At 43.7% G+C, this 26168-nt stretch overlaps 1 protein-coding gene across 1 annotated transcript in view; it reads left to right on the top strand.

Moving 5' to 3' along the window:
* The window catches only part of RREB1 (ras responsive element binding protein 1), a 77547-nt gene that overhangs the window by 46989 nt on the left and 4390 nt on the right, over positions 1-26168 (top strand). Inside the window, exons 8-10 of the mRNA XM_058811624.1 lie at positions 5837-6026; positions 7630-10369; positions 23650-24393. Coding sequence (XP_058667607.1) covers positions 5837-6026; positions 7630-10369; positions 23650-24393 — 3674 coding nt within the window. The remainder of the gene's footprint in view (positions 1-5836; positions 6027-7629; positions 10370-23649; positions 24394-26168) is intronic.

Raw genomic sequence — 26168 nt, 5'->3', positions numbered from 1 at the left:
CGAGGTCGAGATGGCAGAGCAGCCGGTCCTCCGGGGTCAGACACGCTGGGGAGCTACGGGGGAGGAGGCAGGAGCGAGCATTGCAGGATAGCAGGAGGACCCGGAGGGAGGCAGGAGCGGGCATTGCAGGATAGCAGGAGGACCCGGAGAGGGGCAGGAATGGGCATTGCAGGATAGCAGGAGGACCTGGAGAGGGGCAGGAGTGGGCATTGCAGGACAGCAGGAGGACCTGGAGAGGGGCAGGAGTGGGCATTGCAGGACAGCAGGAGGATCCGGAGAGGGGCAGGAGTGGGCATTGCAGGATAGCAAGAGGACCCCGAGGGAGGCAGGAGCGGGCATTGCAGGACAGCAGGAGGACCCGGAGAGAGGCAGGAGCGGGCATTGCAGGATAGCAGGAGGACCCGGAGAGGGGCAGGAGTGGGCATTGCAGGATAGCAGGAGGACCCGGAGAGGGGCAGGAGTGGGCATTGCAGGATAGCAAGAGGACCCGGAGGGAGGCAGGAATGGGGCTCGCAGCACTGCTGCTTTTCCATCACTCATCTGCAGCAAATGGGAGAGATTAGTGCGGCTGTTGGATGTTATTTCCCAAGGCCATGGGTGTGGAGGCCAGGAAAGGTTGTTTTTTGGTTTTTTTATCCAAAGGGAGATGAGTATCTGGACCTGGGTGGGGTTGCACAGGAGCAGAAACCAGTTGGCTCTTTCTCATCTCTCCACTTTGCCTTGTCCCTGAAGAAGTGAAAGAGAAGCAGAGGAATCATTTCCTGAAGGGGAATATGTCTGTAACCTGCTAGCTTTTCTTTCACAGATGGTGAAAGCCCTTGTGTTTAAAACCATCCTTTCTCCATGTCCCCCTCCTTGCCAGGCTCCCCTGCAGCGGGACATTGCCAGTGTGGAGGCTGGGAGCCTGCTCCCACCGCCGGTGTGGACATGAGTCATCAGCAGGGAATCACCCATCTTTCTCTGCTACTCAGTTGTGTTATTTTTAGGTCAGCATAGGAATTTCTTTGCTCATGAGAGCCACATTAATTCTGCAAATAACTTTAAGAGAGAAAGGGGAATAATAACAACAGAGATAGAAAAATACACGTTACTGACTGGGAATTTCAGTTGGAGGAGTTAGACAACTTCATAATTTAATTGTGTATTAATGACTTCTGTCTCAGGATATGTTTCATTCTTTTTGTTTGTTTTCCTTGCTTCTGTTTGTGGAAGTTGCTAAAGAGCACAGACAGGAAAGGAACAAAGTGGTAGCAAGCTCTTTTATTTTTGATAAGGCCTAGGAATTTAAGACTGTTTTTATTTGTTAACATACACAATATGGGCAACTTTGTATTAGTGAGCTGCATGGGTGAAAACTTCAGGTTTTAGTCTGTGTGGTTTCAGAAGTACAAGCAGAACAATGGTAAATGTCACTTGCTCACCAGCAGTCTCGGGTAATGCAGAGCATAGTGTTTTGTTTAATTTCTTGGTAACATAACGGTAAATACAAATATTTGGCATTTTCGTCTTGACTACTGAAATATAAAATCTAGAAGGATTTAGTGGTTGTCTGCCTTACTCAATCAAAAATCAAGACTGATTAATTTTGCTAAAAATTTGGCTCTGCATTTCCTTTCTAAAATGTCTTTCCATTTCTTAAAGAAGGACAGCTATTTCCTCTGCAGACAAATTGGAGTTGTCTCAGAGGAGAGTGTAGTGCAAGGTAACAGGCACTGCTTATGTAAACTTTCCTTGCAGAGGTGCCACTTATGAAGTGCAGCAAATCCTGCCTTGCCCCTTTGAACAAACAAGCTTTGCAAAGCACTGACTATTTCTTAAAGCCTGTTAAAATTATTTTATATCCTAATTAGCATTACACATTTCAAGAATACTAACTTATTTTAGAAGAAAGCTTTTTAATGGTGTGTTTTTACACAAAGATGCATACACTTGTCTGCATTAAGAAAATTTTAAAAAGAAAGAAAAGGTGCACTGGTGTAGTAATAATTAATCAGACCTGCCTGGTGTGATACATGACCCAAACACCAAGGACAGCCTGGTTGTTGCATTGTTACATTTTGGTTCTGCTTTTGTGTTTTAGGAGTTCTGTTTCCTTACCTGCTTGTTTTTTATACCTCTGCCAGTAAGCCAGAGCCTTAGTATTATATTTGTATTGTTACAGATATGAGCAAGTCCAAAACATAAAGGCAATTGAGAATTAAAGTAATTTTAAAGGGGCCTTAGCTGCTAAAAACAGTTTTTTCCTTTCTACTTAAAATTTAATCTCTATACTTGGAACTGAACAGCTTTTTTCTCCTTACTCTGTAATCATATTTATAGAAAAATTGAAGACTGTGGCCAGGACTAGCAATCACATGATAACACAGCAGCTTTTATTAGATACATCTGGAAACTTACCTTGCAGATAGAGTGCTTTTATTTCTGCGCAGGTGTTGAGCCACTGCTTGGCCTGTGGTGCTGACAACCTCAGAACCTGTTCCCATCACTGTTCTCTGCAGCCATGTCATCCATGTTTGACTTGGAACTAACTGCACATGAGCAGATTTGAGAAATTTTAAGGAGAGGGAGGCCTCTCTGTTGGGGTTTTCTTTTTTTGGGGGGGTTTTTTGTATGTTTGGGGTTTTTTGTTGTTGTTGTTGGGTTTGTTTGTTTTGTTGGGTTTTTTTTGAACATTCATCTTGAGCAAACTATTACCATATGTTAAAGATGCTTTATTTGATATGCTGGACTTTTCAGACTTTCCACAATTACTTTTTTTTTTTTTTTTTAAAGTAGTTTAAACAAGATGAAAAAATGTTAATATCACCTAGGATTCCTTTCTCTTTTCCTTCTTAAACTGTGGGTCTAGGTTTAAAAGTACTATAGGCAGTGACACTACTGAAAGATAGAAAATAGTACTGATGACAAAACAGAGAAATTAATAGTTAGACTCCCTTAAAAAAAACTAATACTTCCAGTTAATGCACTGTTAGGCATGGCAGCTTACTCCATTTTAAATTAACACAAGACTTAGTGCAGTGATGCTTGCCTAAGTTAGGTTTTGACACTTAGTAGCTATAAGTTTTTCTTGGAGGGGCTAGGAGTCCATACCTGGATCACAGGGGAAGGCAGGGCATCCACAGCTCCTTCCCATGTTGTTGTGTAAGCTGTGCCACCAGGGCAAAGTGCAGTGCATTTTTATGCCCTGAAGAGCCTGCAGCTTGAGGTGACAGGCAGGATTTACCAGGATGTTTCTTTTTTTCAGCCAGGTGCTTCTTTCTGACCTAATGAAAAAAGAGCTTAATCTTCATCCCACATTCTCCTTTTTGTTTGCTGCTTCTTCACTCACAGCAGGGAAAATAAAAGATAAGGAAGAAAGAGAAAAATAAATATGCTTAATAAAAGAGAAAGCTTATATTCCTTTTATAAGAGACATTACTTTTGTTCGGGGGACAAAAGGTGGTGCCCTTTGCATGGAAAACACCATTTTTAACTTGCAAGTTTTTACTGTCTTGAGGCTAGCAGTTGATACAGGTGTACTGTGAAGGACTTTCACATGGGTATTTGCTCTGAAAGATTAACTCTCAAGTGCAGCTTTTGATGGGAGACCCAAATAAAGTAGCGCTGAAAATCAGCGTGTTGCAAGAGGGAGGCGAGGAGGAGTGCAGCGTGAACAAGGCACACCTCCCTGCTGAGTGGGATGTGTGGCTGCTTGGCAAGGAGCACTGGCTCCTGCTCGGCCCAGATCCTGGGGGTACAGTGGCAGGTGTCAGTGCTCCCAGTAGCTCTGTGGAGCCATCACTGGTGGCTGTGCCTGCCCTGTCACACGCAAGGGGATACAGCTGCTGCACTGGCTTCCTGTGCCCAGGACAGGCCAGCACATTGGGACCCCAGAGATGCTTCAGAATGCCCTGAGGTCAGGGTCTGTGTCCCTGCAATGCTTCCAGCGGTGCAGGAGAATTGTTTCCAAACCCTTCTTGTTTGTATATTGACATACCAGGAGGAACATGTCAGAAGAACTGCTTGTTTTCGTGCAAAGTATTTTCATCACCTCTAAAAGCAATTAATTTCAGTAGCCTGCAAGTTCTTTAGGTGACTACTCATAATTTTTTTAATGCTCTTTAGCCCCCAGTGGTTTTGGTGGTTGTGTTTTTGTCTTCACTGAAGATGAAAGCTTTGCATCACAGAATAGGTGCTGCCAAGTGAGCTGGAGGAGAGCCGTAGATCCTGATGCTGAAGAAGCACTATGTGTTGGCCATCCCACCCCGCCCCCCTGAGATTGTTGTCACACTTGGCATACCTCTTTAAGTAAACATTAGCTTTGTAAATGGCATTGGTTTGGTATTTAATGGAATGCAGGAACTATGTCAGCAGTAATTATACAGGTAGGATGCAAGTGAATTGACAGGACAGTTAAAACAAATTAAACCTTCAGTGCATATTTATGTCCAAGCTTTCTGGGTACTGTGATAACAATGGCCGTGTTATATACACTTCACACTTGCTTCTTTCACCACTCAGGGACTATGAGGCCAGTTGCTTTGTGGGTGACTTGGTTATCTTTTCGTTTTCAGAGAATAAAAAAATGGCTGTGGGAGTTTATGTAGTGATAAAATGCACAACAATGGGAGTTTGTTAGGGATAGGGCAGGGAGGGGGTGGTTTCAGGATTTTGTCAGAAGTCATTTCTAATTGCAGGATGTTTTTTTAATGACTAGACACATGTCCTTTTCCTTGATGTAGAGAGCAAAGGCAGTATGGGGAAAACCAAGGCCACAGGCAGATGTGAAAAAGTCCTAGTGCATATAACATTCTCAGTGACAAAATCTGACTGCCTCATACCCACTGGTGTTTTGCTTCTGGGAAACCCACGTTTTGGCTGGGAGCTGGACCTGTAACTGCAAGGAACTTGAGGTTGAGTGAAACTGTGTGTCACTTATTGAATGCAGACTGGACATGACCTGTCATGCTGCAGAGCTCACAAACCAAATATTTAAAAGGCAATAGGCCTTGTTGACGTGTTGACCAAGTGCCTGCAGCATAGCTTTGATTGTTTAATGCAGTGTTTTATGTGAGAAGCCCTTGTTTAGCTGAATTTGGGATTTGAGAACTTAAGAAAAACAAGAAATCGCAGCAATAGCGTGGGTAGGAAAAAACAGTGCTTCTGCATTTTTCTTCAGGGCAAACTGGCTGTGAAGGGGGTCTAAAAGTGTCAGAAGTGTTGAACTTGTTTCAGGGCTTCCTCCTCTGAACCTTTCTCCCATTCAAGGAGCACTAGTTTTCCTTTTCAAACAGTCTATTTCTCATAACAACTTTAAAAAATACCAGTGAAAGTTTATGGAAAAGCCATGTGATGAAGATTGACACACAGATATTAGAGTGGATGCAGCAGTAAGTTTTAAGTAGTGGATATGAAAGGTGCTGCTTTTACATTTGCTTTCTATTTAGGTCAGATTTAGCTTCTCCTTGTCACTGATTCTTTTAAAATGTTGTTTATTTTAACAGGACTTTTCAGTAAAAATAAAATGGTGTAAGGCCACTGAAATATTTTTTGTTGGACAATGAAAATATTTTCAGAATGCTGTTATCTCAGCTGCCATTCTCCTGTCTGTCCATGTGAGATTGTCAGTTCTCACGTTCTTTAAACTTCCAGTGGACTTACTAGCCAGAAACTGGTAGAAAGTGACTGTGACCAAAATGGCCTTTTGTGGTGATACACTGTGGCTTTATTTTGCATTTAACAAGTTCTTGGTATCATGGGGTGAGAGGAAAGAGGATGTCCCGGACCAAGAAGAATGCTAGTTCTTGAGCTTGCAGCAGTCAGTAAGAAATTTCTGTTTCATTCCTCTCCTTTCCAGGTGTGACATCTGTTGTATCACCTTTCGTACTCATCGGGGCCTACTGCGCCACAATGCAGTTATCCACAAGCAGCTTCCCAGAGATCCCATGGGAAAGCCCTTCATTCAGAACAACCCTTCAATTCCAGCAGGCTTCCACGACTTGGGATTCACGGACTTCTCGTGTAGGAAGTTCCCCCGCATTTCTCAGGTACTCTCTGTTCTTGGTAGCTTTAGGTGCCAGCTGCTACAGTGCTTATCTGATGAGGTTGTTCAAAGACTCATCCTGCATGCAGAATATTTTGTGGAAGGTACTTCACCACTGTTCGTGTAGGCTTTAAACACTTCATGCCTCTCCCTTTTCTTTTTTCATCTAAAGAATATTGTCACTGGGTAATGTGCCAATAACATTACAGTTATCCACTGTAATGGCTTTTTCACCATTACAGTGGATAGCTACCAATGTAAAGATGTATAAAAAATTTTCAAGGAAAACTTTGATCATATTAGTTCCTTGCCCCTTTGAGCATACCAGAAAATCCTACATCTGAAATCAACAGAGAGTACACATGGTAAGGAAGACATTATTTATTTTAGTTTACTCTAACAAGGATGTAGTTGGGGTATGAAAGATTTTAACACAAAAATCTTTGAGCAGTCACCTTACTAACTAAACAGTGACATCTTCAGTGATTTTCTGACAAAATACTCCACAGTGTTCCTCATGTAAGGTTTGAGGGACAGTGGATGGGGAAAGTCAGAGAGGTAGTCTGTAAATATTTTTCTGAGAGCCATAAACATTTCTGTTGGGTGATGTGATTCCTCCCACTGTCAAATCTTGCCTATCCTAGTTTTGGTCTGGATGAAGCTGCATTATCTATTAGAAAATCAACAGCAAGTCCACCTGGACCATGCTTAGTTTCTGCACTTTTCTTACTCTTCTGGGGTTAAAACATTGATTTCTAACTCTTCTGACTGCTGGGCTTGAAATTTGCTGCTGGGCTAGGGGTGCATGTCAGTCTTTCTGTCAGTCTGTTACAGTTTTTGTATAAAACTTAAAATATCAAAAGAAAGAACTTTTTAAATAAAGTTTATTTCTTTTGTAATTAATGACAGACATTTAAAGTTATTAAGGGATTTGAATGTTGGTATTTTCCTTTTGTAATAATTTTGCTTGCACTGTGAGAGAAGATTTATAAAGTCTGTAAAGATCTTGCCAGCCCTCTACTAGTATTTTTCTTGGGAGAATAAATGTAATCAGACTTCCCTAACCAAAAACCACTCTACTTTAAGCTCTGAGTTTCATTGATTTGCTTTTGGGGGATTTTATTTTGGTTGGTTTACATTGGTTCATTGGTTTAGCTTCTTGGATGCCTTTTTTTTTTTTTTTTTTTTTTTTTTTTTTTTTTTTTTCTTTGCTCCTGGTTTCTTTGTAGTAGAGCTAAATGAGATAGTCTACTGCCTGGCTTCCTTGCTGTGTGGTACGCTGAGGCTCCTGTCCTGTCAATGACACAAGAGAAGTTTCTAATAGGGAAATTTAGGATGGAAAAGAATTTGAGAGCCTGAATAACCTTCTGAAGGAGTTTACTTTTGTAGAAGGGAACTTGGGGAGAATCAGCTCCTAATTCAGTTACACCCCTTAGGAGACTAAAGGCTGTGAAGTGGGAATATCTTCATGCCAGGTAGGGGAGGGCTGCTCTAGACCTCATAACTTAGTCAGTGGAAGAGAGAGTGAACTGTTTGTGTTTTGCAGCAGCTTGTGATGCCTTTCCAGGTTGAGATTCCTACTCTAAATATTTTTGCATGTCTTGCAGGTCTGGTGTGAAACAAATTTGCGAAGATGCATCAGTGACTTCCATCGATTTATTTGCGAGATGTGTAACAAGGCATTCCCCATGCTTTCGGCACTCAAACTGCACACAGAAACTCACGTGGTGGATCAGGGAAAAGACAAGCACAAGCCACAGTCCACAACCCCACCCGGTGAGAGCCCAGACCAGAAAGTCTTCATGGCATCCTTGGGCCTACAGTACACCAAAGACATCAAGCCTGTCAAGCAGGAGGACAATACACAAGACGAGGTCCAAGAAATGCGGCTCAGAGCTCTGAAGAGTAACCTACCTCAGGAACCTGGCAGCACCAGTCTGCTCAGCCTCTCTCCTCTGGAAGCTGCCTCCATGGGAGGGTCATTTTCAGTCCTTCCCCCTACAAAAGAAAACATAAAGCTTCTCTCGCTGCAGCCTTTCCAGAAGGGTTTTATTATCCAGCCTGACAGCAGTATTGTGGTGAAACCCATCTCCAATGAGTCTGCTATTGAGCTGGCAGACATTCAGCAGATCTTGAAGATGGCTTCTTCTGCTCCTCCTCAAATCAGTCTTCCTCCACTTTCTAAGGCACCTTCTGTCCCCGTGCAGTCTATTTTCAAGCATATGCCACCACTGAAGCCAAAGCCTTTGGTAACGCCCCGAACAGTTGTCGCAACCTCTACGCCTCCTCCTCTTATCAGTGCCCAGCAAGCCTCCCCTGGCTGCATCAGCCCAAGCCTCCCACCTCCCCCTCTGAGGCTGATCAAGAACTCGGTGGAATCTGCCTCCAATTCTCATCTCCCCCAGCCAGGAGCCAAATCAAGTCCTTCCTCGCAGCTGCTCCTCCAACCCAAAGTAGAGCCGTTAACTCAGCACGAGATGAAGACACAGCTGGAGCAGGACAGCATCATTGAAGCTCTCCTGCCTCTAAGTATGGAAGCCAAGATCAAGCAAGAAGTCACAGAAGGAGAACTCAAAGCCATCATCGCAGGGGCAGCGAACAAGAAGACCCCGACCATGAGGAAAGTTTTGTACCCCTGCCGTTTCTGTGACCAGGTGTTTGCCTTCTCTGGTGTCCTGAGAGCTCACATCCGTTCTCACTTAGGTATTTCCCCGTATCAGTGCAACATCTGTGACTACATTGCGGCTGACAAGGCAGCGCTGATCCGGCACCTGCGGACGCACAGCGGGGAGCGGCCTTACATCTGTAAAATCTGCCACTACCCCTTCACAGTGAAAGCCAATTGTGAGAGGCACCTGCGAAAGAAGCACCTCAAAACCACCAGGAAGGATATCGAGAAGAACATTGAATATGTCACCAGCAATGCTGCAGAGATGGTGGATGCCTTCTGCTCACCAGACACGGTGTGCAAGCTGTGTGGAGAGGACCTGAAGCACTACCGGGCCCTCCGCATTCACATGAGGACACACAGCGGCTGCCAGAAGAAGAAGCCGTTTGAGTGCAAGGAGTGTGGCACGGCCTTTTCAGCCAAGAGGAATTGCATTCACCACATCCTCAAGCAACACTTGCATGTGCAGGAAAAGGAGATTGAGAATTACATCTTAATGGTGGACTGCAGTGCCCAGGAAAGCCAGACAGACCCTTCTTTATTGGATGACAGCACTTATATGGACCACAAGCCCATGACGCCTTTCCTGGAGCCACAGAACGGCTTCTTGCTGGGAACATCATCTCACGTTTCCATCAAACGTGAACCTGTGGGCAACTTCCCCATGGATTTTGATGAGCCATTGGATTTCTCTCAGAAAAGCAAAAGCCTGAGTGCTGTGCAGGTGAAGCAGGAGAACCTGTTCGGTTCATCTCTGTCCCTTTATGACTGTTCCATGGAGCCTATTGACCTGTCCATCCCCAAAATCCTGAAGAAGGATAAAGATGATGTCCCCTGTGAAGCCAGGAATCAAGAGCTGGCTGCTTCTGGGAACAGTGATATGGCCTATAACTGTCTGCAGTGTCCTTTGGTTTTTAGTGCCAGTGGGAACTCAGAAACAAACCGGGGTGTCAGACGTCCCCAGCCACTAAAAGGTTCGTTGCATTTGACTGTCCCGATCATTTCCCCGGCTCTCCCTGGCAATGCTGCCTTGCTGAGACCCCTGAGGCCTAAACCACCACCACCACCTCTCTTGCCAAAGCCTTCAGTAACTAAAGAGCTGCCACCATTGGCTTCCATTGCACAGATCATTTCATCTGTATCTTCTGCTCCCACTTTGCTGAAAACGGAGGCTGCAGACGCCAGTCCCAAGGCAGTGAGCAGCTCCGCTGGGTGTGACAAATCAGGGAATGCCAAAGCTAAAGTGACAATCGTGAGCACCATTCAGAGAGACTCCAGCCTGCCCAGTGACCTGTCTCAGGCTTGTGATCCAGAGCAGTCTCCTGTTGCTGATGCTGGGTTGACTAAGAAAAGAGGTAGAAAGAAAGGAACGAAAAATAAGCCCAAACTTATCAGTAGTGTGGATCTGGAGTCAAGTGGGGAATTTGCTAGCATAGACAAGATGCTGGCTACCACAGACACTAACAAATTTAGCCCATTTCTGCAGTCCACTGACAATTTCAAGGAAGAAAGTGGCAGAAATGGAACAAGTGAGGATGAGAAGGAAACTGCCAAGGATAAGCTGCTGAGAGGGAAGAGGAACACTTACTCAGACTGCCTGCAAAATATTCCCTGTCCTTACTGTCCTCAAGTCTTTCCATGGGCAAGTGCCCTGCAGCGGCACATGCTCAGTCACACAGGTAAGAGTGCTCATGGCTCACAGTAGGTTGTAGCTCCTGAGGTTGTTCCCCATGGAAGGGCCTCTCCATGGAGGAATCTTCCTTTCTCTGATGTCTGAGTTGTATTTTCCTTTATTATTTTGCTAATCCCTAGCTGTTGCTATTGCACAGTGGTGCACTGTGATTTTTCAGAAATGGAATAATCTCTGTGTCTGAGTATCAGAGGGTAAATAAAACCATTAATAAGCATTTGATTTCAGTGGCATAATTTAGTGTAGCTGGAAAGAGGCTCAGGTTTCAGTTGTTTTGTTATTATTTTCTTGTCTTGAAGGGGAACATGTTGAATATTTAATTGTGCCTTATGTGGTTTATTTGTCTGCTTCTGATGGCTGTTTGTTGGCATCAGTAATGATAGAAAAGATCTCTAAAAATGAGAGACGATAAGTGAGAACTGTGGCAGGAAAATAAAATAATATAGTGCTTAGCATTTTTTTTTCTTGTGGTGGCTTTTATTTAACAGATCAAAGGAGGATGTAAGAAACTGCTCATCCTGAGCATTATGTAATAGCTTGCCTCTAGGAAAAGTTTCTCCCCAGAGCTAGACAACTAAAGGTGGGCACATGCCCTAAGGTGTGGAGATGTGTATGGAATCTCTAGCATTGTGCTGCTGTGTAAGTAACCTCAGACCTGATGTAAACAAAAGGAGGAATTGGGTAGGGAGATTTATTCTAGGTCTGGGGTTATTTTTTGTTCTTCACTATAAAGGAAATACTGCATTGAATGCTGTGCTGATTTGAAGTTCCCTCATTCTTCCACCCACACTATAATAAAGTAATTAGTAGATTCTCATCCTGCTCTGGAGGGAGAGGGCAAAGCTCTACTTGCTGTTGTGCCCTTCAAAGTCAGTCACAGTTGTTGATATTATTTACTTCATTATGCATCTCAGCTCCTGGCATAAAGAATAAAAATTAGGGATGTTTATAAGAAACATAGGGGATTTGAGTATGGCCTTATAAAAGTTAGCACTTTTTTTGCTGCTTTTTTTTTTTTTTAAGGAAATGAGGTTTCCTGAAATGACTGTGCTAAAGAGGGAAACCTGAAGAGGTAAAAGAGGTTAGCTAAGGGGTTTAAAGGGAATCTGAGCTGTGGAGCAGTCCCTATTACAGTTTGCTTTGGGTGACACGAGGACATAACTTGAAAGGTATCAGTGCAACAGTGAGGCTATTGTTTTCTGGTCCTCAGAGACCAAATTATTTCATCTTATTAAGCATACAGTTTACTTTGTGGTGAAGGAGAGTGCTTTACTCATATCTCAATTGTTTTCCAACACCCTGGTCTCCAAAAAAAAATACATAGTTACTGAAGAACTGTTCATGAGACAGAAGACAATAGAGAGGCTTTTCCCAGACTAAGAGGTTTGACCTGCTTATTGATGGCAGACTTCCAAGGCAGCAGCACTGGTGTAAACCCTTAATGAAGACAGGAAAATTCACTCAGCCATGAATTATACTGGTAAAACTTACGACCACCAGGCTTGGAAGGAGGCACTGTCCTTTTAGAAAGCCTGTGCTGGAATCCCCATGAGGAGAGCAAGCAATTGTGGCCATAACAGGACTAAATCTTCACCACAGATACAGGATTTTTGGTGATACTAGAGCAGTGGCAGTAATCACATTCCAGTTGGTGTGCTCTGGCACTGATAATACTGAGCTCTTTTGTAATCATCATCTCGATGTTGAGAGAGACTTCTTGCTGGAGAACCACCCCACACCAAGTTTGGTCTAGCCTTGGGGCATCTGCCTTCAGATGGCATGAGTGTTTTCTTTCTAAACTGGTAGTTTCCAGCAGCTCCCCTGTGGCAGAAGTGTCCATGGGGCCTGCTGGAGGGGAGGGGGAAAGCTAAGCTAGGAAGGTGGAGGAAATTTTGGCCAGGGAGGTGGTGCCAAAGCAAGCCTGAGGATTGCATTCAGGTGGAGCAAGCCCTGTGTTTTTGTGGTAGGTGTCAGGTGCTGGTGGCATGCAGGGAGTTTGGCAGCTCTGTGGTAGATGCAGCAGTTTGTTGGCTTTATCTTCTGGATGGACAAACTGGTTTTCTTGTGGAGAAATCAACAGTGTTGTAGTACGGCTCAGTGTCCCTATCCCCACCTATTGCACAGGCAGATAACTTGTGACTTGTCAGATAGTTCTGTTTTTTAAAATTAGTTAAGAAACAAATCTATTTGCTAATCTTTGTAAAGAGAAAAAGAGAACTTTATTATTGTCTGTGTTTGATGGCCGCTCCCTGACCTGGGCAGAGAAAGGATGAACAAGCTAACATGAATGGGATAGATGAGATTCCTGGTGATCTGCTTCCAAACTGCATATGTTGGATATGTGATCCATAGGCAATCACAGCAGGCAAGCTGACCGTTTAACACTGCTACAAAAAAAACCCCAAAAAAACTCAAAGCAGTTGTTTGAGCTAAAAAGCAACACCTAGCTCTTCTGTATCTGTTTATAAGAAAGTTGTTATTGAGGTAATTCATGTAAGTGGTCTAAGTTAAGATGAGGAAAAGGTACATAATTCTGAGCATATAAGTGCTGTCTGTATATTATGAGTTTTGAACTGCTGTATTCATACAGATGTAAGAAGGTTTTTGCAAGTCTGTCATTCATGTTCAATAAAATTTCAACACAGAGGCCACCTTCCATGTGGTGTCAAGATCCTATTTCTCTTTTGTGAAAGTGCAAAAATGCACATGCTACCAGTGGCCCACATCCCTCATGCAACCAGAAGTGTCTCTCAGGGAAGTTTTTGCCCTGCTGAACCTTGCCTCAATACCACTGTGTGTTTGGTTTTTTTAAACTCATAAACATTTCCATGAAGAAGCATACACCTTCCTCAGTGGTTTTTTTTATTTTAATAGTGAGCTCACAAGTGGAACACTGGGAATTTGGCATAGCTTGGTTTTATACAGTGCCTAATGCAGTAACTGTGTTTTGTTTGAACATGCTCAAACACTTGCTTTTAATACTTTTCTTCTTTTGATGTCTTTAATGTATAATTTACTTTCCTATGTTCAACATGGTTTGCTGCCTTTTTTTATTTTTTAATTCTCAGAATTGTGACTAAGATGTGCCCTGCAGGTGATGCAGTTGGTTTTGCTCCTTTTTATAGGATGCAGATCAGACTAGGTACAGTATAAAATTACAGTAATGGTTGTTTTTAACCACCAGTTTGTTATAGATACCCTAATCTGTTTGCAGAGAATGACTTGAGAATATTTTCAGAGGGTTACTGGCAGATCGTACTTGGCCCAAGATTAAATTTTGGAAAAAGCAAAATTTAATGGCAGAGGAGGTTTTTTGATTTTGTTTTGTTTTGCTGCTACAACAGGAACAAACCATCCAAGGAAATATCTCTAAAGAAAATAAAGGAATAAATAAATAGAAAATTCCTACATCTAGCCCATGAACTTGAATGTTTCCCATTGATTGGAGGTCTCAAGTCACCAAAAAAAAGGACTTTGAGGCAGTTTTATTCTTTGCTTTTATGATTTAAATCAAAGTAAAATTGTAAACATCTTTATTTTGCAACATTTGTAATTACCATGGTGAATAACATGTTTCTGCTAGCAGTTGCAGGAGATAGCTTGAGGACTGATCTTACATGCTTTGATTATTCAGGTGACCCTTAATACTGAAAAAGACATTCTTCCAACAGTTGGCTACTATGAAATGTAGCCAGACTAGGCTAGTCCTGCCGTGGTGCTAAACAAAATTTACAGTCAGTCCCAAGTCAATATTTAGGCACAGATATATTTTAATACAACCCATGATTATTCATATGGAAAAATTTAATAAAAAAATCAAATCACATTGACTTGTTAGGTTACCTTCCAGTGAGTAAATGTATTTTATCAGAAGGGCTGTTGCCTTTAAGGGACAAATGAAGAAAGAAGGCAGAGAAAACTGCTTTTTTGGAAAATTCTGGGTTTGTGCCTTTAAAGGTGACATTTTTGGAAAGCACTGCAGCTTCGGGTGGGAGGATTGGAGTTTGCACAGTAAGTGGAATTTTTGTTTGAGTTTTGAGACCCCCAGCTAGGACATCTGTGTGGAAAGAAGTATATTTTATCTGTTGCAAATATTGGTTTGTATGACAAATATTTGATTGATACAAAGATTTTAAATGCTGAAAATATGAGAAAATTGTGATGTGAGATGCAGGTTGAGTTTCAAGTAATTAATCCTTTAGCTAATCCTGTCATTGCATGCTTGAAAAGAAATGTGGAAAGGAATTGGGCTACCTTGATGCAAAAGGATTTCTCCTCGACTTTGAAGTTTTGTATTTGCATTGTGAATGAAGCCAGATTGAAGTGCAAAAAATAGTGATATTTATAGCCATAAATTTATGGGTGAATTAGCAGGCATCTAAAAGGAAAGAGTGACTTGAAAGCCTACAAAAAAGCAGTACTATGATGCATCTAAAAAGTTGTGTTGACACTGGAAGAAAATGAAGAGAAAGAAACAGCTCCTGAGATGTGTGTGAGATGCAGGGAGTCCCTGGTACGGGTTGAGATGTTAACTAGAACAGAGCCAACTTTCAGAAGATGAAAGTGAGAGAGATACCCACAATGCTGTATCAAAGAGGCTGCTGGCTGTGGCAGGGGGTGGGTGGTGTGCCTGTGTTTTCACGGGTTTTGGGTGTGAGGTGGAAGGTGTGACAGGAGCTGGTCTCCTTTTACAAGTAACTATCCTCTCAAGCTCTTTCTTCGTCACAAAGATGTCTTGCAGGATTGCTGTCCTCATTGCACTGCATGATCCTGGCTTTTCTTTCAACTTTTCCTGTGCATAGTCCCTCCCCTGTTCTAGTCATTTAAATGAATTATAGACATGAAAAACTTTCTCCTAAGGGAAAATAATTTATTGCTTATTCAACATACGGGCCTTGATTACACTGAAGTCAGTGGAGAGATGCCCTGTGGCTTTGATGGAAATTGTGTCCAATTCACATAGGTGATAGGCATTTCCAGAGAGAGCCTGCTGTTGAGGAGCTTGCAGTCAGGATATTGTGATTGGTCACCAAGCAATAACAGAGGCAAAGGAAGAAAACCAAGGAAGTTTCTTACTACAGAGCAGGATAAATTCATACATTTTATCTTGCATCAGGCCAGAAGCCCTTCCCCTGTCAGAAAGGTGGTGTCATTTCTACCAAATCTAGCAGAATTTCCACAAACCTGGAGTTGCCAGCTGCTACCTGTGGAGAAATGTGCTTATCCCCCAGCCTAAGGAAGTGGATGTTGGATCTAACAGTGGTACACACACTTTTTCCCAGCTGTTCAGAACACCAAGGCAAAGTTGTACTTAGTTGGGCTGAATGGTGCAGACAAGCAAAGCATAAGAATGTGAGAAGTGCCCTTCCACATTGGAGCAGTGGTACTCTGGTCTCCACTGGTAGCAGGAGGATGTGCTCTTTAGTGTGAGCATGTGGACACAGCCACTTCCTCTGGCCTGTTGCTCTTAAAGCTCTATCAGCATCCACAACTGCTTCCTTAGGGTTGCGTGTTTGAAGATGCATCCCTGCCCACTCCCTTTGCAACCTGTCTATGGAGCTGCTGTCTGCAGCTCCTTCCAGTTGTTTTCTGAACCTGCTGATGCAGTCTGGTTTTAATTTGGCTGCTGCTGCAGGCCATGACAGTGATCCTGGAGAGACATCAGCAATGGCTTTGAGTCCTGCTGCCTGGATGTACCTGCCAGTACTGTGCTCAGCATCACAAAGGTACACTTTAGATTGCTTTACCTTGTGTTCATCTGCACTGAAGTTCACCTGCCGTCATACCTCCCTCTGTCTTGTCAGTAGTGAAAGAGGTTGGCTGTCAGATCATGCTGGGCTTTATTGTAGACAGGTGAGTGGCGTTCAGCCAGAGAGGAGGAGCTGACACAAAACCAAGGGTGAGCACAGTCACTCTGTGCTGACCAAATGGGATGGGTGCAAGAAGGAAGCTCAGCAGATGGTGGTACATGCCCCTTGTCTGAAAACTGCTTGCACAAGGGAGCTGTTGCTCTAAGTTATTCACACCTCCAGTACAGACAGCGTCACTTTGTGTCACTTTGAGTTGGTTTCATAGGAAAATTGTTGGAAGTAACAAACTTGAAAGCAACAAGAAGTTGGCTCTGCACGTCAGGGTAGTAATAAATGAGTTATTGCTCTCAACCTCAGGGCAGCTGCTGATCAGATTGCACAGAGTGTGCACAGGATTTTTCTCTTACATCCCCATGCACCAGTTTGTTTGGGAAAGTCTGCTGTCTTGCCAGCCTCTCTCATCCTTTCTGCTTCTTTTAATACAGCAGGTTGCCTTGCAGTGATTCAAATGTGGTAATGCAGGTCTCAGTACTAGTCTGGCTTTGCAATCTGCCGTGCTGGGGACCTGTTACGACATGGTTTGATCTTGCCTATCATGAAGAGACTAAGTTGCCTCGTTACCATGCTGACAGCCTGTAACTTCAGAGGGCTGTAGCACGGTGTCTGCAGTGTCACATGGGCCCATCCTGCCTATGCAGACAGCAAATGGCTACAGCCTGAGAGAGGAAGACTCGTGTTATGACATGATCCCCTCCAAGAACAAAAGTCTGCAGGAAAGGCTCTGAAAGTGCTCACCTCTGACAATTTTCCTGGCAGAATAAAACTGAAATGTCCTACTTGAGTCGACTGAAGACTTTCTTTATAGTCAAAGCAGCTCAGCTGTTTGGTGGTGTGAGGAAGCAAGCATTTCTAAAGCTGCTGGACGAGCACTGGTGCAGCACGTAGGTGGGTAGGACTTGGGTGCAAGGTAGATGTTCTGAGCAGCCAGCGCCGGGCTGGTCAGAGTGGTTCGACCTGCCCCCGGCAGACAGAGCCCTGGGCCATGGTTGGATAGCACAAAGCACTTATTGGCAGTACTGGCTCGACCTGTTCCCAACTGTTCATCCCTGCAGCTGTAGCTGACCCAGCTGCCCAAAAAAATTAAAAGGGCAAGGGGAGGGACTGGTAGTCATGAGATCAGTTCCCGGATCTGGCTGGCAGTACAGCCCTAAAGGAGCACATGGATGCAGCTGAGGTGTGGAGCTAGCATCATCTTCTGGGAGGCACTGGGGATAGATGCTGTTGAAATTGGCTTTGTTGTCAGTGCGTTGTGTCTTGAAATAGCAGCTTTAGGCATCGAGGAGGGAGCTCAGATCCGATAGTGCCCACAGTTATAGTTACATGCACTTTATAGCACAGCTTAGCGTTTGTAACTGGCTTTACCAAGCGGTGGGTAATCTCAGTTCAGAGTCATTCAACAGCTTTGGACTTGTGGTCTCCCTCCATTGTCCAAGAAAAAGGAGTTTCCAAATCCTTTGGAAGTGGAAGTAAACTACGAATTTGAAACCGTGCTAAGTTTAAAATGAGGTGATTTCTTTTGGTGGGTAAGCAGCATGCTCAGGGCTCACGTGCAGAGTCCTTGTGAGGGCTGTCCTTGGAAGTGAGTGGTCATCTGGATTTCACTGTATGCCCAAAGGAAAGGGAATGAAGGGAGATGCTTGGATGGTGTTTGGTCAGCCGTAAATGAAGCAAAGCTTTAGGATGAGGTGTAAGACAGAAGTGCAATTCAATAGAGTGTCACTGGGAACAAGTTTATAGGGGGTTTCTTTTGGTCCTGTTTTAAACCAAAACAAAAACAGGATGGTTGGTGGTTTAGAACAGGATTCAGAGATGAGGAGACTGTGTAAGTGATGGGGCTTGCTCATATCTTTGCTACATGGGGAGGAAGGGAATGGTCTGAAGTGCCTGAAGCAAACTGAGGGCATTTCCCCCAGCTCACAGCAGTCAGGCCAGCAGAGAGCTGTCCTGGCAGAGAGGCATACAAGGAAAATGTGCAATGTGGAGCAGCTTAATTAATTGCCCACTTTCGTCATGTTAAAGCAGCCCTGCCTTTGTCTCCTTAGGGCTGTCTTAATTCTCCCCTCTTGCAATAAAATACAGTTGACAGAGATGTAGGATAGGAATGGGGTAAGGGATTATCTCTTACATAATGGAGAAAGAGAACTTAATAAGGAGAGATCCCTTTTGTAAAGAGACTTGCCCCTAATGTGAGAGGGTCGAACACAACTGCTCTGTGTTAGCTAGACAAATATTTACAAAGTATACTCAACAGTGAATTTTCTGATTAGCATCTTTGCTCTAGATATCTGCACACTGTGATCCCTTCAGAAATCATGTGAGCCCTGGGTATAGAGGGGGACTTTTTCCAGACTGTTCTAGCTGTCTGTACCTCTGAACTACATTTGTGGGTATTTCTTAGAGGACAAAGGGCTTGAAATCGTGTTTTCAGTGTCAGGCAAAGTTTAACAGCTGCTCTAGAGCCAGAGCTCAGGGTAAAGCAGGAGTCATTTGCTGCTGGGGTTGGCCTGGGTGCTAGAGCTGTTGTATGAAGGTACTGAGGAGATGGTGTATAGCCTGCTGGCTGTATTGGCAGCTCTACATCAGACTGCCTTTCTGCTGAATGGTGCAATCCATCATAAGCTCATAGTGTGGGCTTTGCCCCTGCTACCTTAAATGCAGATTTCCCCATGGTAGGTGCAGTCAGAGCTAATCCTGAAAACTTTTCATCATGACTTCAGCTGCTCTGTTGAAGATACTGGGGAATCATAGTGTGTGTTAAAGACAGAAAGTGTTTTTTCCCAGAATTGTTTTTCTTTTTCCCCAGACATTTTCAGTTCCATTTACTGTAAATAGTCCTTTTCTAGCTTGAATATTTTCATTTCACAAGGCATGAAGACACAGTTGAAGCTCTCTCAACCGTGTGAGGGATGATTAAATATTTAACTTGAGTGTTTGCAGGTGATGTAATGAAGGTGGCTGAATTTTTGTTATTTAGAATATTTACAATAACAATGGATGAAGATAACGCCCAAAATTTTTCAAGTGGATTCTCTGGGTTTAAAAGATGTTCTCCAGTTCATGAGTTCTCCAGGAAGTAGAAGCAGCATTGTGTGTGTGAGTCCAAAAAATCCCAAATTTACTAGAACTGCTACCACCTAGTGGTGGCTGCCTCTATTGTAAAATACAAAACAAGCTGGGGTTATTTCAGTTAATGGAGGGAAGATAGTAAATCATCAGCTCATCTGACTGATAATGCCAACTGCTTGTACCATATCCATTTCCAGTGGTCTGTTTGCTCCAATTTTGAGGAATTTTTATGTGATGGGTTTTCTAACTCTTCTCTTGGGATGTTAGGAATATTTGTCAATAAACACTTGCTTTAGCACAAAAATGTTTTTCATTACCTCCTGTTTTGTCTACTAACTTTGTAGCGTCTCAAGCTCTAGTCTCTATTCCACCATAGTTCCAGGAAAAAATAAAACCATGTATAAAAAGAATTGTGCCAGCAAGCTCCCCACCTTGATCTGTATCTCTTTCATCTGAAATTGTTCACATTTGGTGTCCCTCTTCATAATTTGGTTTGCATAAGTAGGGAAGCAATTCCCTCCTCTTTCTTGCCACCAATAAAAGATGAAGTGGATTCTTCTGACTGGGCCGACAAAAGACTGCTACTTGATTTGTAAATAGACTTCAGCAAAACAGTCTTGCCTTTCCACAGTTTGAAGGAAAAATGATTTTGGCTACATCTATATAGTGGTTTCTTTCATGCAAGCGGAAAAGTTTTTGGATTCTCAGATGGAGTCCTTGAGGTTTAGCTTATGAGTACATCTCATGAGAAGTTGTTTTTTTTCCCAGGAGCTGACGAGGCAGCAGCTGAGTTACCAGTGGTTTTTTGTCACCTCCTTCCGTATGTCCTTACTTCCCTGCTCTTCTCCTCTTTCTCCCTTATCCTGCACATCTTTCTTGACTCTGATGTCAGAATTGAGATCTTCAGATAGTGTCACCTTCTTCTCTTCATTTTGGGGGAGTGACAAGGTAACGTGTGCTGCTCCTATGGTTGCTGAAGAAGTGGCAGTGGGTGGGAGCCTTGAGAAGTGGATTTCTCTGCTCTTGTCCTCTTGATTCACCAAGTGTAAATTCTGTGGGATAACAAGTGGACTGGAAAGCATTTTACAGCCTCAGTAAGTGAAAAATGGGAAAGGGGCAAAAGGAACAGCAGGCCTTTCCTGTGCATCCTGTTTCTTTCACTGCCTGGAATCGAGTGACTGCTCTGCAACATAAATCAGCCAAATTCTGGAGATGGGAATTATCCATGTGAGAGGAGCTCTGTCTTGTTGGAGGGATGTTTGTCTGGATTTGAAGGCTCAGTCAAAATCCTCCTCCTTGTGTAAGATAGAAGCCTGCTGGAGCTGTGTGGCCAGCAGAGTTTCTGTTGCTACAGTGGGCATTTAAGAAGGCAGAAAACAGTAGTGTAGGCCAGGCCTAACCTCTGCTGGAGTGGATGAAGCAGCTGCCAGTGCAAGACTACCCTAGCAGCCATTTCTTGCACTGCAAGAGAAGTCTCACACTGGACCTGGCCAATTGTCTTCACAACCATTGTGTTTACCACACACCTTTACAGCTTCCCTGCTGCTATTCCAGTTCATCGGAAGCAGAACTGGGCTGATTCTCACCCATACCCAATAAGGAGTTGCAGGATTTGTGCAAAGCAGCTCACTTTTTCACCAGCTGCAGAACCAACTGCACAGGTTGGAGACAACCACAGAGCAGCTCAGCTAGTCAGGAACTGCTGCTTTACCTGAGTTACATGTATGAAGTTTCCTCAGGGGCCTGTGAAACTCCTTCTTGACAAGGAAAAGGGCAGGTATGGTTTGTGCAGGGGAGGAGGAAGAGCGCTCCCCCAGGCACGTACATGTGTCAGCATATCCCTGGCTATGTCACCACCTGAGCTTTGAATGTTCCTTCAGGGCTGCTGAGCCCAGAGGAGCTTCAGAAGAGAAAGCCTCTGTACATTTGTGTTCCTAGGATCTGGAGTGGGCTTTGCCCTTTGTGAAGGCACATTGTTTAAACTTAAGGGTTTGTTTTTCTTGATGTTGACCTCATCTGTTTGCCTGTGCAAGTACATCAATTACCTGTGTACCACCTATCCCTTGAAGTGTTTTTCTCTTGTACACCAGGAAATGTAGTTGTAGGCCACACATGCAAGAACAGAAAAACAGCTTGGAAGAGGCCCGGGGCACAGAGGAGAGGAAAGAAGGAGATAGAATTCAAGTACAATTCACTGAAGAATGAGTATACTGAGAATATACTGAAGAACGAGTGAGAAAAATAATATATTTTTTCCAAATACTAGAAGCAGAAGAAGAAAAAGTTGTGGAAAAATTGGAAAATCATGAATGATATATGTCATTGAATGTTGAAGTTGGGACTTCTGTATTGAGAGACATAATGGTTTTGGCTTGCTCTTACCTTTAGTGCCACCCATGCATATTCTCCTCACTCACCTTGCTTTTGATGTTTCATGTTGAAAAACAGGAAAAAAATCTCCCTCTGCATGCACTGTTTTCTGTTTGGTCGATAAAGAGTTACAGAACATTTCTCTGGGTACGATTAAGAGGAGCTTTTTCCCATCTTGGTTTCCTTGTGCTCTTCACTTATCTCCATCCTAACAGAGCTCACATGGTTTCCTGCCCCTCTCCCTAATGAACCCCCTCTGTGCTGTGCTGTGCTGGCAGCCTTTCTTCAGCCCAACACACATCCATCCCATCAGGGGAGCATTTCCTGACCTCACAGGATGAGACAGGGCAGCCCATGTCTGCTTTCAGACGTCCCCATCCTCACATTCTGTGGCCTTACACACAGATTAGGGCTTGCTTGCGTGTTCTAACGGGCAGATAATTAGATGAGCAATGAACTTTGTGTAATCCACTGTCTCTGTAAACAGATCTGTTCTGATTAAAAGGTGAGATTACTTTTTGTGATAGGTCACTTCTCCCCCTTAAACTCCCCCAAGAAAAAGTGTACCAAGAATTGCACACTATTAAGTGATCATTTGCTATCCCCAGAAACACTGCTTCACTTTGACATTTGTTTAGTGGCCATTTATTATCACTATTGAGAGGAGATGGGCCCAGTGCAAATCATGTTGCAAGACTACATTCAAACTAACAAGTGCCTGAGAACCATCTTATCTTCTGTTTTTACTCCTTGCTTAGGGAAGAAGCCTGTAATAGAAAATCTGGGCAGTTTGGAGACATGTTGTACTGTGCCAAACAGAGAACTTGCACTGCTCTCCTAGTTTCTAAATCTCTGGAGTTACTCAGCAGCTATCGTTCTTGCAAATGAATGTTGAAATGCCAGCTGGGTTGTGGACTCCCTTTGCTGCTTGCTGTCAATAAGCAGGAGGTGGGGTGCAGGACTGAAAGGAAAGTTTCAGCTTTCAGAAAGCACCACTCGCGAACTTCGTGTCCTGGAACAATTCCTGGGAAGTGGCACTGGGGATGCAGTTACATCAGCAGCAGCTTTGGCCTCCAGAGCCTGACCAGCTTATTTCCTATTTACTAATGCTCTATTTGTGTGGAGCTTGGAAGGAGTAGAGCTCCAGCCCTCTGTTCTCCTTAAGCACCTTACCTGTTTCAGTGTTTTGGACATATGTTACATCTTCAGCAACATTAATGCTGCAGACAGGTAAATAAACAGAGGACACCATTAAGGACCACATCTTAGGTAATTTTTGTCTTCTTGTGAGGTAACTGTGAAACAGCAAAGCCTGTTACTCTCCCTTGGCTTTATGCTTTGATTCCAAGTCACATATCAGAGACTCAGGTGTGAACAAACTTACACATCTTCCACTTTCATGATGCATACCCAATTTTTTAAGCCAACTTTTGTGCTACTGTCTGCACTAAGTATTCACATTTAGTTGTACCAGGTGGTAGCATGAGGCCTTTACATTTCCTTGGAAAAACATTTCTTGCTACACAAAAATTATTTTGATAAATATGCGGGTTGCATATTATTTCAATCTGTGTTCATGTTTCTCATACACAAGTTTATTAGTAATACATCCATGTGTCTCTGGAATGGTCTGTTTCTGATAATGACCTCAGCCCTTCTTCAGTGTGTCAGCATAATGTGTTCTCTGGTTAAAAGTGATTATATTAAAAATTATTGCAGGAAGCTGCTGAGTTTGTAGTCTGTTTTGGAAAAGAAAGCATTTTGTGAAAGAGTTTGTATCATCTTGTTGATTGGGTTCTGTGGTATTTTAATCTTTTTTCAGCTGTAAGTTGCTGGCCTAGGTCACAGACAAGAGAAACAGATACTGGGATGCTTGATCAGAAGCAGTGCTCCTGGGTCCATGTACAGGCTCACTGCTGGCACTTGGGAATCCCACTGAAAGTTTCTCTGTGTTTCCTTGCAGAGAGCCAGGCGGATGCAGAGGCACTAGCTACAGGAAACAAAGCCTTGAACCTGAGCTATGGGGAGAAGGAGCAGTCAGAGGAAATGACAGAGCTGCCAGAGAGTGAGCGCGGCCCCAAAGAGGAGCAGAAGGCCGATTCCCTTCTGGCAGAAGAGGATGCTGAAGAAAAAGTGGATGGATATGAAGAGGGCCCTGAGGAAGATTCTGTAAGTAACAAAAGTCTTGACCTCAATTTTGCCAGCAAATTAATGGACTTCAAGCTGGCAGAGAGTGACCAGAGTGCAGGCAGCAGTTCTCAGACTGAAAGGAAACATGCCTGTGAGATTTGTGGCAAAACCTTCAAGTTTGCTGGCACTCTTAGCCGTCACAAAAAGGCCCACATTCGTGAGGACAGAAAGGATGAAAGGAGCAGTGAGGATGAAAGCAAAAGCATTCAGGATGATGCAGGAGCTCCCTTGATGCATGACTCTGGTCTTGAGCAGGAAGAGTCTCCGTTGGACTTGAAGGTAGTGGAGTCTCCTGTGGACTTTGAGGCAACAGGAAAGGAGAATGAAGAGAGTGAAAGCATCTCTGAGGGGGAAGGCACAGAGAGAAAGTCCACTGAGAAGAGCAGTGATGACAAACCAAAGACTGATGGGGCTAAGAGTACTGCAAAAGCAGACAAAAGAAAGAAAGTCTGTACTGTGTGCAACAAGCGTTTCTGGTCTCTGCAAGATCTGACGCGACATATGCGGTCTCATACAGGTAAGAGGAGGCTTGAGGGCAGAACAGACCATGAGGTGTCCCACCAGACTAAGGTGTCTGCTCTGGAGGTGCACAGTTGCTGCTGGCACTTGAGGTTGGAGACACTGCTTTTAGTCCTAAAGGTATCTATCTGCAAGGTGTCTTCTCGGCCCCAGTCCCCCATGCTGCATAAAAAGCCTAGGGAGGGAGCAAGAATTGCAGCCACTGCCTTATTTTCAGGGGCCAAACTATTTTCCGCATGATTGCTTGCAGAGTTCAGAGGTGAGGGCAAGTGTGGAGATCCCTGGGCAGCTTCTGACTCCCTTCTTGCCATGTGTGTGGGGCTTTACTTCTTCCCAATATTTTGAGAAGCAGTGGAGAAACTGTATCATGAGATTTCACCTCTGAGTCAAAGTTTAGAGAGAGAGAGAGAAAGAGTCTGGTTTTGTCTGATGATCTGAGCCTAATATGGCTAACATGCTGGTGATGTGTGTGGCCTGCTGCTTGAGTGGAAGGCAGAGATCCAGTGGTCACTTGGGTAGGGAAGGTGGAACACAGGTAGTGAAACACTTGCCCAGTGACTTGACTGTGCAGTGGGATTGCTTTATGTGATAGGCAGATTGCAGCAGTGCCTTGCAAATGAGATGAAGGCATGAACCAGCTCAAAGGTGAATTAATCATTCATCCTTATTAAATATGTATTTTACATGGCAGCAAGCTGCTCTGACATGGGAAAACTGGTCCATTTTGACATTTTGTGTCTTTTGAAGGTTCTCTCTGCTGAAGACAAGATCTTTGCCATTGACAAAATATTTGTGTTGTAATTGACAGTGATTTTTAGAAAACTACTCCAAAGACTAATGCCTGAATAGCTTCAACCCTTCTAAAACATAAATATTCACCTATTGAGCGCAAAACTGACCTGTTTTCTTCTGTGACTGAGCCACAAGTGAAACACGACAGGTCCCTTTCTAGAGCCTATTTTCATACAAGTGCAGAAGCTTCAGGGAAATGCTGATATCCAAAGTACTGAGCTTTACCCCCAAACCATGTGTGCCCATGGACATTTCCACACTCTCTGTTTTAATTGTTTTCATTGGCTGCTGGGTTATTGTGGGCTTTGTCAGTATGTTTTTTTCCTGTTTGTTTCTCTTTCTTATTTGACACTTGAAGGATGTTTTAACATAGAATAGGTGTGGAACAGGAACTTGGCACAGTGCTTTCTTCAAATTCATAAATGTAACTATGACCTACCCCCACTATCAGATCAACGTTTTTTCAGCTGAGGATTTTGCACCAATGCTGTGGGTTGACTCTTCTCCTTGTCTCCTTCCCGCTTGTTCAACTATATTGCCAAAATACTGTCAGGTTGCACATTCCTTATATTTCAGTTTTAATGTGTGAGGTTTATTAAAGATACCTGTAGGGTTTTGGGATTTGTTTACTCAGAAGATGAACATTTGGGACACACTGAAGTGTGCAAGAAACCTCTGCCTGCCTACCGCGTGCCTCAGTCTGATGCTCATTGGCACAAGATGGTGTCTTGATGGAACTGAAGTGCAGAAAAGTCTTTAAGAGGCACACTTGGAAAGGGAGGACAGGTTGGGGTGGGACCTTTGTTTCTTCAGGGCAGAGAGCACCTTGGGGCAGTGTGCGTGGTTTGTATTTTGGGAGAATTCTGTCTGTGGGGCTGTGGTTGCTTTGTTTTCCAATGAGTTCTTGCTGAGGAAAGTATTCTCTCTCCACATATGTCTGGGGCTGACCTGCATCAGGGAGCCCATGTGGTGGGCTGATTT

The sequence above is a fragment of the Ammospiza caudacuta genome, chromosome 1, assembly GCF_027887145.1.
Source record: "Ammospiza caudacuta isolate bAmmCau1 chromosome 1, bAmmCau1.pri, whole genome shotgun sequence".
In the NCBI taxonomy this organism is placed as follows: Eukaryota; Metazoa; Chordata; class Aves; order Passeriformes; family Passerellidae; genus Ammospiza; species Ammospiza caudacuta.
Note: the sequence above shows the minus strand (reverse complement) of the source record. Positions and strands in the feature narration are given on the sequence as shown.